This window comes from Thalassophryne amazonica, chromosome 14 (assembly GCF_902500255.1).
Source record: "Thalassophryne amazonica chromosome 14, fThaAma1.1, whole genome shotgun sequence".
Taxonomy (NCBI): Eukaryota; Metazoa; Chordata; class Actinopteri; order Batrachoidiformes; family Batrachoididae; genus Thalassophryne; species Thalassophryne amazonica.
In genome coordinates this window covers 1,117,882-1,130,878 of record NC_047116.1, presented here as the reverse complement: position 1 = coordinate 1,130,878, position 12,997 = coordinate 1,117,882, and the positions used below count along the sequence as shown (strand labels likewise).

At 43.2% G+C, this 12,997-nt stretch overlaps 1 protein-coding gene across 1 annotated transcript in view; it reads right to left on the bottom strand.

Annotated features, from left to right (window-relative positions):
* Positions 1 to 12,997, bottom strand: part of itga4 (integrin alpha 4) — a 259,368-nt gene that overhangs the window by 208,322 nt on the left and 38,049 nt on the right. The window contains exon 4 of the mRNA XM_034186123.1: positions 8,895 to 8,995. Within this exon, the coding sequence (XP_034042014.1) occupies positions 8,895 to 8,995 (101 nt within the window). The remainder of the gene's footprint in view (positions 1 to 8,894; positions 8,996 to 12,997) is intronic.

Here is a 12,997-nt window from a genome sequence, read left to right as displayed (position 1 = left end):
CGAGGTCCCTAAGATAAGATGGGACCTGATTATTCAAAACCTTATAAGTAAGAAGAAGAATTTTAAATTCTATTCTAGAATTAACAGGAAGCCAATGAAGAGAGGCCAATATGGGTGAGATATGCTCTCTCCTTCTAGTCCCCGTCAGTACTCTAGCTGCAGCATTTTGAATTAACTGAAGGCTTTTCAGGGAACTTTTAGGACAACCTGATAATAATGAATTGCAATAGTCCAGCCTAGAGGAAATAAATGCATGAATTAGTTTTTCAGCATCACTCTGAGACAAGACCTTTCTAATTTTAGAGATATTGTGCAAATGTAAAAAAGCAGTCCTACATATTTGTTTAATATGCACTTTGAATGACATATCCTGATCAAAAATGACTCCAAGATTTCTCACAGTATTACTAGAGGTCAGGGTAATGCCATCCAGAGTAAGGATCTGGTTAGACACCATGTTTCTAAGATTTGTGGGGCCAAGTACAATAACTTCAGTTTTATCTGAGTTTAAAAGCAGGAAATTAGAGGACATCCATGTCTTTATGTCTGTAAGACAATCCTGCAGTTTAGCTAATTGGTGTGTGTCCTCTGGCTTCATGGATAGATAAAGCTGGGTATCATCTGCGTAACAATGAAAATTTAAGCAATGCTGTCTAATAATACTGCCTAAGGGAAGCATGTATAAAGTGAATAAAATTGGTCCTAGCACAGAACCTTGTGGAACTCCATAATTAACCTTAGTCTGTGAAGACGATTCCCCATTTACATGAACAAATTGTAATCTATTAGATAAATATGATTCAAACCACCGCAGCGCAGTGCCTTTAATACCTATGGCATGCTCTAATCTCTGTAATAAAATTTTATGGTCAACAGTATCAAAAGCAGCACTGAGGTCTAACAGAACAAGCACAGAGACGAGTCCACTGTCCAAGGCCATAAGAAGATCATTTGTAACCTTCACTAATGCTGTTTCTGTACTATGATGAATTCTAAAACCTGACTGAAACTCTTCAAATAGACCATTCCTCTGCAGATGATCAGTTAGCTGTTTTACAACTACCCTTTCAAGAATTTTTGAGAGAAAAGGAAGGTTGGAGATTGGCCTATAATTAGCTAAGATAGCTGGGTCAAGTGATGGCTTTTTAAGTAATGGTTTAATTACTGCCACCTTAAAAGCCTGTGGTACATAGCCAACTAATAAAGATAGATTGATCATATTTAAGACCGAAGCATTAATTAATGGTAGGGCTTCCTTGAGCAGCCTGGTAGGAATGGGGTCTAATAGACATGTTGATGGTTTGGAGGAAGTAACTAATGAAAATAACTCAGACAGAACAATCGGAGAGAAAGAGTCTAACCAAATACCGGCATCACTGAAAGCAGCCAAAGAGAACGATATGTCTTTGGGATGGTTATGAGTAATTTTTTCTCTAATAGTTAAAATTTTATTAGCAAAGAAAGTCATGAAGTCATTACTAGTTAAAGTTAAAGGAATACTCTGCTCAATAGAGCTCTGACTCTTTGTCAGCCTGGCTACAGTGCTGAAAAGAAACCTGGGGTTGTTCTTATTTTCTTCAATTAGTGATGAGTAGTAAGATGTCCTAGCTTTACGGAGGGCTTTTTTATAGAGCAACAGACTCTTTTTCCAGGCTAAGTGAATATCTTCTAAATTAGTGAGACGCCATTTCCTCTCCAATTTACGGGTTATCTGCTTTAAGCTGCGAGTTTGTGAGTTATACCACGGAGTCAGGCACTTCTGATTTAAGGCTCTCTTTTTCAGAGGAGCTACAGCATCCAAAGTTGTCCTCAATGAGGATATAAAACTATTGACGAGATACTCTATCTCACTTACAGAGTTTAGGTAGCTACTCTGCACTGTGTTGGTATATGGCATTAGAGAACATAAAGAAGGAATCATATCCTTAAACCTAGTTACAGCGCTTCCTGAAAGACTTCTAGTGTAATGAAACTTATTCCCCACTGCTGGGTAGTCCATCAGGGTAAATGTAAATGTTATTAAGAAATGATCAGACAGAAGGGAGTTTTCAGGGAATACTGTTAAGTCTTCAATTTCCATACCATAAGTCAGAACAAGATCTAAGATATGATTAAAGTGGTGGGTGGACTCATTTACATTTTGAGCAAAGCCAATTGAGTCTAATAATAGATTAAATGCAGTGTTGAGGCTGTCATTCTCAGCATCTGTGTGGATGTTAAAATCGCCCACTATAATTATCTTATCTGAGCTAAGCACTAAGTCAGACAAAAGGTCTGAAAATTCACAGAGAAACTCACAGTAAGGACCAGGTGGACGATAGATAATAACAAATAAAACTGTTTTTTGGGACTTCCAATTTGGATAGGCAAGACTAAGAGTCAAGCTTTCAAATGAATTAAAGCTCTGTCTGGGTTTTTGATTAATTAATAAGCTGGAATGGAAGATTGCTGCTAATCCTCCGCCCCGGCCCGTGCTATGAGCATTCTGACAGTTAGTGTGACTCGGGGGTGTTAACTCATTTAAACTAACATATTCATCCTGCTGTAACCAGGTTTCTGTAAGGCAGAATAAATCAATATGTTGATCAATTATTATATCATTTACTAACAAGGACTTAGAAGAGAGAGACCTAATGTTTAATAGACCACATTTAACTGTTTTAGTCTGTGATGCAGTTGAAGGTGCTATATTATTTTTTCTTTTTGAATTTTTATGCTTAAATAGATTTTTACTGGTTATTGGTGGTCTGGGAGCAGGCACCGTCTCTACGGGGATGGGGTAATGAGGGGATGGCAGGGGGAGAAAAGCTGCAGAGAGGTGTGTAAGACTACAACTCTGCTTCCTGGTCCCAACCCTGGATAGTCACGGTTTGGAGGATTTAAGAAAATTGGCCAGATTTCTAGAAATGAGAGCTGCTCCATCCAAAGTGGGATGGATGCCGTCTCTCCTAACAAGACCAGGTTTTCCCCAGAAGCTTTGCCAATTATCTATGAAGCCCACCTCATTTTTTGGACACCACTCAGACAGCCAGCAATTCAAGGAGAACATGCGGCTAAACATGTCACTCCCGGTCCGATTGGGGAGGGGCCCAGAGAAAATTACAGAGTCCGACATTGTTTTTGCAAAGTTACACACCGATTCAATGTTAATTTTAGTGACCTCCGATTGGCGTAACCGGGTGTCATTACTGCCGACGTGAATTACAATCTTACCAAATTTATGCTTAGCCTTAGCCAGCAGTTTCATATTTCCTTCAATGTCGCCTGCTCTGGCCCCCGGAAGACAATTGACTATGGTTGCTGGTGTCACTAACTTCACATTTCTCAAAACAGAGTCGCCAATAACCAGAGTTTATTCCTCGGCGGGTGTGTCGCCGAGTGGGGAAAAACGGTTACAAATGTGAACGGGTTGGCGGTGTACACGGGGCTTCGGTTTAGAACTACGCTTCCTCCTCACAGTCACCCAGTCGGCCTGCTTTCCCGGCTGCTCGGGATCTGCTGTAAGGGAACTAACGGCGGCTAAGCTACCTTGGTCCGCACCGACTACAGGGGCCTGGCTAGCTGTAGAATTTTCCAAGGTGCGGAGCCGAGTCTCCAATTCGCCCAGCCTGGCCTCCAAAGCTACGAATAAGCTACACTTATTACAAGTACCATTACTGCTAAAGGAGGCCGAGGAATAACTAAACATTTCACACCCAGAGCAGAAAAGTACGGGAGAGACAGGAGAAGCCGCCATGCTAAACCGGCTAAGAGCTAGTAGCTGCGCTAAGCTAGTGGATTCCTAAAAACACACAAAGTGAATAATGTGTAAATAATTTAGAGGTGATTCAGCAGAAGGAGTGCTTTAGTTAAGGCACGTGAAGATTACACTGTGAAACAAATCGTTATCTAGATAACTAGATCAATCTAACTGCACAGATTAAACAGCTAACAGATACAGAAAAACACAGCTGTGCTCCGGAACAGGAAGTGATACAATACCGCAGTGATAGCCAACCACCAGTAGAGGTCAGTACAGTAGATGATGGCTGCTTGTGGGGCCAAGTACAATAACTTCAGTTTTATCTGAGTTTAAAAGCAGGAAATTAGAGGTCATCCATGTCTTTATGTCTGTAAGACAATCCTGCAGTTTAGCTAATTGGTGTGTGTCCTCTGGCTTCATGGATAGATAAAGCTGGGTATCATTGGTGTAACAATGAAAATTTAAGCAATGCTTTCTAATAATAGAAAGCATTGCACAGGTACACAGTGTTACACAGTGTTGATATGATTGTATGATGTGGTTTTATGAATGTAATGTAATTTTTACTGCTGACTGCACCTGAATTGCCCCCATGGGGACTAACTAAATGATCAAATCAAAATCAAATCAAATACACACAGGTACACAGTTCTATGTAGTCTACCTGTGTGCACCTTCCTCCACTGTTATGTCACCCTGTTCTCCTTTTTCTTAAAGTAGGTGTTCACCACAGGCATTTCCATCCTTTTTGCAAAATCAACTACCATCTGTCTTTCCACATTGCTGTCCCATTACCTCTGTTCCCTTCCCCAACATGTCCATTGAAGTCTGCTCTTTCACCACTCTTTCATGCTTGGGTTCACTTTCCACCACCTCATCTAACTCACTCCACAAATCTTCTTTCTCCTTCATCTCACAACCTACCTGTGGGGCATATGCACTGATGATATTCATCATCACCCCTTCAATTTCCAAATTCACACTCATCACCCTGTCAGACACTCGCTTAACCTCCAACACACTTTTAACATACTCTTCCTTTAAAATGACCCCAACACCATTTCTCTTCCTGTCCTCACCATGGTACAACAACTTGTACCCACCGCCGATGCTCCTGCTCTTACTTCCCTTCCACTTGGTCTCTTGCACACACAATATGTCTACCTTTCTCCTTTCCATCATATCAGCCAGCTCTCTCCCTTTACCAGTCATACTACCAATATTCAAAGTCCCAACTCTCATTTCCACCCTTCTAGTTTTCCTCTTCTCCTGCTGTCTATGGACACATTCTTCTCCTCTCTTATTCACCCAACAGTAGCCCAATTTCCACTGGCACCCTGTTGGGCAACAGCACCAGTGGCAGTCATTGTTAACCCGGGGCTCAACCGATCCGATGTGGAAATTCGATCTGTTCTCTGCATGGTTGGGTTGGCTTGTTTGCCAGATGCCCTTCCTGACACAACCATACTCATTTATCAGGGCTTAGGACTGGCAGTCAGAGTGTACTGGCTGCAGACCACATGAGGCTGAGATTTGACAAACTTTAAGACCCCTTCACACATAACAAGAAGTTGGTTGAATCGGGCTGAAATAGGGATGGGTGTTGATATCGATGCCATTATCGATTCTGCTTATTGATCCAATTCCTTATCGATACCTCTTGTGAATTTTCTGTGTACTAAAAGTCGGCTTTACAGGTTTTCGATGTCAACATTTTAAATTGGTCACTGTATCCTTGATCTCTGGACATAAATAAAAATAAATAAATCTGTAGTTTTTGTCAAAAGCATTTCCTTTCAGACATTTTGGCATGAATATCTCTCTGTAACTCTGAGCTGAGCTCAGCTGGCTGCTGCACGTCAGCGCAGGACGTCTCATTTTGGGAGGAAAAAAAACATTTTGATCGATATGCAGTTTGTTTGTATTACAACATTTGGAAAGAGGTGTCATTTGATTTAAACAGCGTTTCTCTTTGAAGTTATTAATTCCGACTGAACTCTGTTGTTCTAACTTGACTCGGCAGAGAGCCACGCAGCGTTTAGAGCTGTGTGAACAGAACGGGGGATGAGTCTCGTTTCTTTCTCGCAACAAGTAACCGCATAACGCCTGTTATCCAATCAGCGCACAAAAAAATAAGTCATGTTCCGAAAGGAACCAGTTCCTGATACCCATCCCTAGGCTGAAACAGGCCGAATGGGCGAAACCCAAAAAATTCCAGCCGCAGTTCGAAGGGACAGATGGTCAGACAGCCGTGTACGGATGCCGTACGATTCTGTGGCGATGGGTTTGTGCACGATTGTGTGCACATGCATGACCACAGTGTGACCATGGTTAGAGGTGTGATACCACATCATGCCCTCACACCAACAGAAGCAATTCAATGTTGTACAAATGTTCATTAATCAAAGAAAATGTGTAAGGACAAAATAATGAGAAACGACAGAACATTATAAGAATAAGTATCATTTAAATGTAAGACAATCATCTTCCTGGAAATGATGTTTAATTGATGCTTGATGACTTGACGCTGGGACGGCGACTGTGTTGGAATTGAGGAAACAAATGGATTTCTTTTTGTCTGTTAAAATATTTAATTCCTGTTATAAAGTGCAGAGAATACAAGAATTATTTTTCTTCTGTTCCTTTTTGTTTATGAACCATGCTCATGGAAGTAAACAAGGAATTTATGAAAGTACATGAATGAGATGAAATAAAATGAAATAAATCATCCCCCTCTCCTTGGTGCACGGAGTGACTGGAGGTCAGGCCACCCAAGTGTTCTGTCTTGGATCTGCTCTCTGCTCTGCTCCCACTCGCCTACTGTCTCTCCAGGTGCTGCATCATTAAGCTGATTTGGGACAACTGTCTTTAGTCATCAAGCAGCTGTATTTAAACCCTGGTTCTGCCACTCCACAAACGCCAGAAACTCCAGTTTGTTTTTTGTTCATGTTTGATTCCAGCGTTTCTAACCAACTGTTTCCTTTGTTTCCAGTAACCTCATCTCCACTCAGGTCTGACGTGGCTGCCTGGTCCTGGCTCCAGGCACCATCTGTTTTGGGAACTCTGCAGAAGTTTTGGGTCCGGTCGGTGTCTCCCCCTCCAAGCACCTCGCTCCACAGATTTGTACATTTATCATTTACCATATCTTGTTCAATAAATTGGTATTCCATTTATCTCTGGTTGTTAATTTAATTTATTAGTTTATAATGCGCCAAATCACAGAAAAAGCCATCTCAAGGCGCCTTACACGAAACAATACAACATAAAATTTAAATAAATAATTTAAAATGAAATAAAAAATTCAAATACATAATTAAAAGCAGAAGTAAAAGAATAAAACTGATAAAAAAAAATAAAAGCTATTCATAAGAAAGAAAATAAAAATGGGTTTTCAGTCTTGACTTAAAAGTGTCCACGACTGTGCCTGCATCACGGTCACAGGAAGACTGTTCCACAGGGTGGGTGCACGATGAGAAAAGGCTCTTTGACCTGCTGACTTCTTCACCCTGGGAACACAGAGAAGTCCCGCATCCTGTGACCGCAAAGCCCGGGCCGGCACGTAAAGTTCCATCTGATCAGCCAGATAAGATGGCACCAGTCCATGAACAACTTTATAAGTCAATAACAAAACCTTACTCACTGGACCAAGAACCATCATTTCAGTCTTATCAGAGTTTAAAAGTAGGAAGTTTCTAGACATCCAACTTCTCACTGCTGCAAGGCAATCTTCTAAGGATTTTATGTGGATGAGATTACCAGCAGTTATCGGCATGTATAACTGAGTATCATCTGCATAGCAGTCAAAGGTAATCCCAAAACGCCACAATATGTGCCCAAGGGGTGCTATATAAAGGGAGAAAAGCAGGGGCCTAAGATGGACCCCTGTGGAACCCCAAATTTCATGTCACTAAGGTTAGAGGTAGTGTTACTGTACAAAACACAGTGAGAACGACTGGTCAGATATGATGTCAACCATGCAAGGGCACACCCATTAATTCCAAAATGATTTTCCAGCCTATCAAGTAGAATATGATGATCCACGGTATCAAATGCAACAAACCTATAACAAGGAGTTGAGCCAAGTTGCACAAAATTCCTCCTAAGAATGTGAGAGGAGTTTATTTTTGAACGCTTACACCCTTTTGTGGATGGTTGGACGACTAGACAGACAGATGTAAATTACCACAACATAATCCCCCTTTGTGCCTTTGGTCAGCGGGGGATAAAAACTGATAAAGGCGATATACGGCATGGGCGACAGGCGGTGTGGGCGGCACGCGACACAGACGGCGGGTGAGAAAAGACAAGTGGGTTACACAGACGGCGGGTGAGAAAAGACAAGTGGGTGACACAGACGGCGGGTGAGAAAAGACAAGTGGGTTACACAGACGGCGGGTGAGAAAAGAAAAGTGGATGACACAGATGGCGGGTGAGAAAAGAAAAGTGGGTTACACAGACGGCGGGTGAGAAAACAAAAGTGGGTGACACAGACGGCGGGTGAGAAAAGACAAGTGGGTGACACAGACGGTGGGTGAGAAAAGACAAGTGGGTGACACAGACGGCGGGTGAGAAAAGAAAAGTGGGTGACACAGACGGCGGGTGAGAAAAGACAAGTGGGTGACACAGACGGCGGGTGAGAAAAGACAAGTGGGTGACACAGACGGCAGGTGAGAAAAGAAAAGTGGGTGACACAGACGGCAGGTGAGAAAACAAAAGTGGGTGACACAGACGGCGGGTGAGAAAAGACAAGTGGGTGACACAGACGGCGGGTGAGAAAAGACAAGTGGGTGACACAGACGGCAGGTGAGAAAAGAAAAGTGGGTGACACAGACGGCGGGTGAGAAAAGACAAGTGGGTGACACAGACGGCGGGCGAGAAAAGACAAGTGGGTGACACAGACGGCAGGTGAGAAAACAAAAGTGGGTGACACAGACGGCGGGTGAGAAAAGACAAGTGGGTGACACAGACGGCGGGTGAGAAAAGACAAGTGGGTGACACAGACGGCAGGTGAGAAAAGAAAAGTGGGTGACACAGACGGCGGGTGAGAAAAGACAAGTGGGTGACACAGACGGCGGGTGAGAAAAGACAAGTGGGTGACACAGACGGCGGGTGAGAAAAGACAAGTGGGTGACATAGACGGCGGGTGTGTTACCAGGATGTGTCCTCCTCTGTTACCATCCTGTCGAGACAGACTGACTCCGAGCCACTGGTCATCTCTCTCCGCCTCACACGTCATTCCACAGCTATGAACATCTGAACACACAAGACCCTGTTACCATGGCAACAACATGAATTTTTCAATTTCAATTTATTTTCATTTATATAGCGCCAAATCACAACAGCGTTGCCTCAAGGTGCTTCACACAAGTAAGGTCTAAACTTACTAACAAAAGGCTATACCAGCACTGCAGAGAGGGCGCCGGTGGACCTCAGTCTGCAGTTCATCTCCATCTTAAAGACACTAACTACATGTTTGAGGACAAGGAAGTTAAAATCTTAGCCAGAGAAAATAAATGGTTTGAGAGGGGAGTGAAAGAAGTATTGTATGTGTAGCATTTGAAACCCAGCATTAACCGGGGAGGGGATCTGAGACATGCTTTGTCCCCTTTTTACAATGGAGTACTCAGGTCAAAGTATTTTCAGTCTTTTGTTCATGGTAATGAGTTATTCACGCCGTCAGGAGAGGTGTCAGTCCCATCGTTAGGAGGGGCATCTGCCCTGTCATTAGGAGGGTGCTAACTAGAGCACAATAGGTGCTTCTTAGAGCAATTGAGTCACTAGCCAATAGCAGTCTGCCTCTTGGCAGAGGGGTCTGGTTAGGTTTAAAACTCCAGCTTTTGATGGCTTCTGTTATTCTTCTCTACAAGAGTCAAAACAGAAGTCAGACTACCAGAGCAAGAAATTTAGCTGAGGAAGCTTCTGCGATTAGAAGCGAAACATTCTTGAGTCAAGCAACCCAGTCCAGTCGAAGAATCAAGCTTCTTTACTATGGAAACCACCTGGACAACTGAGAGCCTTCACAGGAAATACTAAGGTGATCGCCGGCCACTAGCCCTAAGCTTCAATAAACTTTGTTTAGTTTGTTTGGACACAAATGCGAGGCTCACTCAGGTAGCTCTAGTTGAAAGACTTTAGTGAAGACATCCCAGTGATTAGCAGCAGACTGACAGCAGGTGCGCATGGAGGAGCCCAGAACGGGGGCATGGTCCAGAAAGAGAGACACACCCACCACCAAGAGGGACGCAGAAAAAGATGACACAGAGGAATAAACAAACAGGAGAGCAAGCAAACAGATAAAGAGAAAACAAAGCAAAACAGAGCAACCTCACACCCTGACAGTCAAAAGTCTGGCTGCAGCGTTTTGAAGCAGTTGTAGAGCCCTAATGCTGGACTGCCATAATCAACCATAATCGTCTCATGTTTTCATGCAGCTTTATTCTTATGAGTGATTACGTCGCCTCAACAGCAGTATTGGGGGGGGCTACCGTCCTAATGTATTTGTGTGTTGTTTAATGTGTCTGTTGTGTGTCTTGAGGTCTCGGCCACCTGGGAGGTGCTGATTAGACTTCCTGTTAGGGGAACTATAAAAGGAGGGAGTTTCTGCCTTCTGGCTCCTCCTCTCTTTCTATCTCTCCTGGATTGCTGGTTGGGGAGCGACTGTGTCTGATCCTGGTACTGATGGCAATTTCGAAGCCTCATGAACCAATGAGCCACTGCAACACAACTGGCTGAAAATCGACACACTGCTTCGATGCGCTTGATACAGTTTGAAGGGTGACATCTGCTGGATTGCTTTGAGAATGACCTTGAGCGAGAGTCCTGACAAATGTTTGCATTAATTCATGACTGATGTGGTTTGTTCTTGAAAAATAATAATAATAATAATAATAATAATAATAATAAAGTCATATGTATTATTGTGTCTTTTTAATGTAATAAATAGTCCCTACAGATGCACACATAATGGATATGAAAGCCTTTATTGTAGACTATATGTAGATTTGTGTTATCATTCATCAAACTATATTTGGATAAAATGTGACGGGAAAAGTGAGAAAGACGTGTGCTTCTGCAACTGGTGCTCATGTTACTGTAATTAGTAGAATAGAGGGGATAGGAGACAGTGATTGTGCAACTTTCAACTATTTTTATTCAAAAAAAGAATAATTTCAACGGTGCTGGACTTTAATCGGCTCCTCTTCTGCCTCACCACCTCTCCAGCTTTGGAGAAGACCCGCTCACAAGGCACTGATGTTGCTGCATCGACAAATATTTTTTTGCCATTCTCTGTAAATTGGGATAGACTGCGACTCGTGTGGCCCAGTATTTGAGCCGGTCTTCTCCTCTGGAGGTGGGCATATGTTGGGTCAAACCGTTGTAGTAAAGCCCTGAAGTCTTTGCTCTCCACTGTTTTGAACGGTTGTGCATCTTCCACAACATAGTCCACCAGAGCCTCATCCAATCAGCTCGTCTGCCTTTAATGGAAACACAGTTTGACATGCTGAGCTTTTTATGTTTTAATCTTAGATAAAGAATAAAATACAGCTTACATGGTCTGATTCCTGCTTCAGGAGCAACAGCCATTGATGTCTGGGGATGTTTGGACCTCAGGTGTCATTGAAGACGTTTTGTTACTGTACCTCAACTCTTGAGCACAAATCAAGCACTTGACCTTTTTGGGGGCTTATTAGATCAAAGTGCTCCCAAGCGACTGATCGAGCTCTTTTTGGAACTGGCTCCTCCATGTCCCTTCCTCACCACTACTCACTCTCACACACACACTCACCTTTCTCACACCTTTCACTTCAACTAAATCACAGCTCTTCAGTCACTCAGCTCAGTCTCTGATCTACCTATAATATATAGTCGAACCTATAACCTTTGTTGATGTACTGTGTGAATAAATGTTGTATATGTTGTGTTTGGTGTGTGTCTGTCTATGTTAGATCCTATGTGTATGTAGCTAACTAGACTAAATGAACTCTAAACTAGACCCAAATATAAACTAATGCTTTCCTTGGCTCAGATTCACGTGCTAATTGGTAATAACAGTGTCGCTTGCGATCTCCTCCTCTCACAAACCCACGGTTTGAGCTGCGATTCAGATCTCATTTAAATACTCGGCGGGTCATATTGAAAAGCCCAGATTATTCGAATTTTCCGCAAAGCTCGACATGTGGTGTGACGTAACGAGGCCTCGCTCGCAGTGGTCATGTGATGGGGGCGTGCTCGAAATGCTGCTCACTGACACTTCTGGATCAAAAAGCTTGATGCTGTGTCAAGCAGACTGACTCCACCTTAACATCACTAGATCCTGGTCTTGGTCCTGGTCCTGGTGCTGGTCTGGGTTCATCTTGCCACGTCCGTTCACCGTTTTCTTTTATTTTATCCTTTTATTTTATAATACAGTATCCCTACCAAGGGTTTTAAAAAAGACTGGGCTTCCGTGTGGGCCTCAGTTTTTGTTGTGGGTTTTGAGCCAGGCTGTAACAAATGGGGGCTCGTCCGAACAGGTTTGGATGTTTTGCTTTCTCTGGACTCAGTGATGCGCGGTAAAAGTTTGGGGTTAATGGTGCGTCTTATTGTTACAGCTGGTGCTTGTTTGGCGGTGATCTGCTGTGGAGTGGAACAGGTGCGTCGGTGTGCACGTGGGACTCGCAGCAGGTGGTGGTGAGGATGCACAGGAGCGTGTTTTTCTCTTTGTCTTTGGACAGCGTGGTGTGTTTGTTGGACACGACTGAGAAAATAGGTGAGTGGACTGTGACTTGTGCACGAGTATTGAGCTCTGTTTTGTAGCTGTGTCTCCTGTTGAAGTCAGAGGCGTCGCTGCTTCACGTGTGGCCTGTTTGGTTTTTTGATAATGTCGTGGGGGTGCAGTTGGCGTTCACTGTGTGACAGTGTTCTCGGGAGCAGTCCAGGAGAAATGTTTTCTCGCTGGTTGTGTGCTTAATCATCCTGCCGCCAAACCACGTGAAGAGTTCGGTAAGTTAATTAGGTGGAGCTTGTTAAACAGGTGTAGAACAGAGGGGACTGGGTTACATTGAGCGTCGCGCTGTGCACATGTCAGCACTTCAATTTGCAGTGTATTAACTCGGTTTGTGTGTGATTGCGTAGCGCGGTGTGTGCACGTAATTTTGTCCCGTTATGGACGTGGAGGTGGAGAGTTTTGTTGAGAATCCCACAAGGGAGAAGCTTGAGGTTTTCGTCAAAGATAATCTGCTGGTAATTGCAACTCATGTTGACATTCCAGTTACA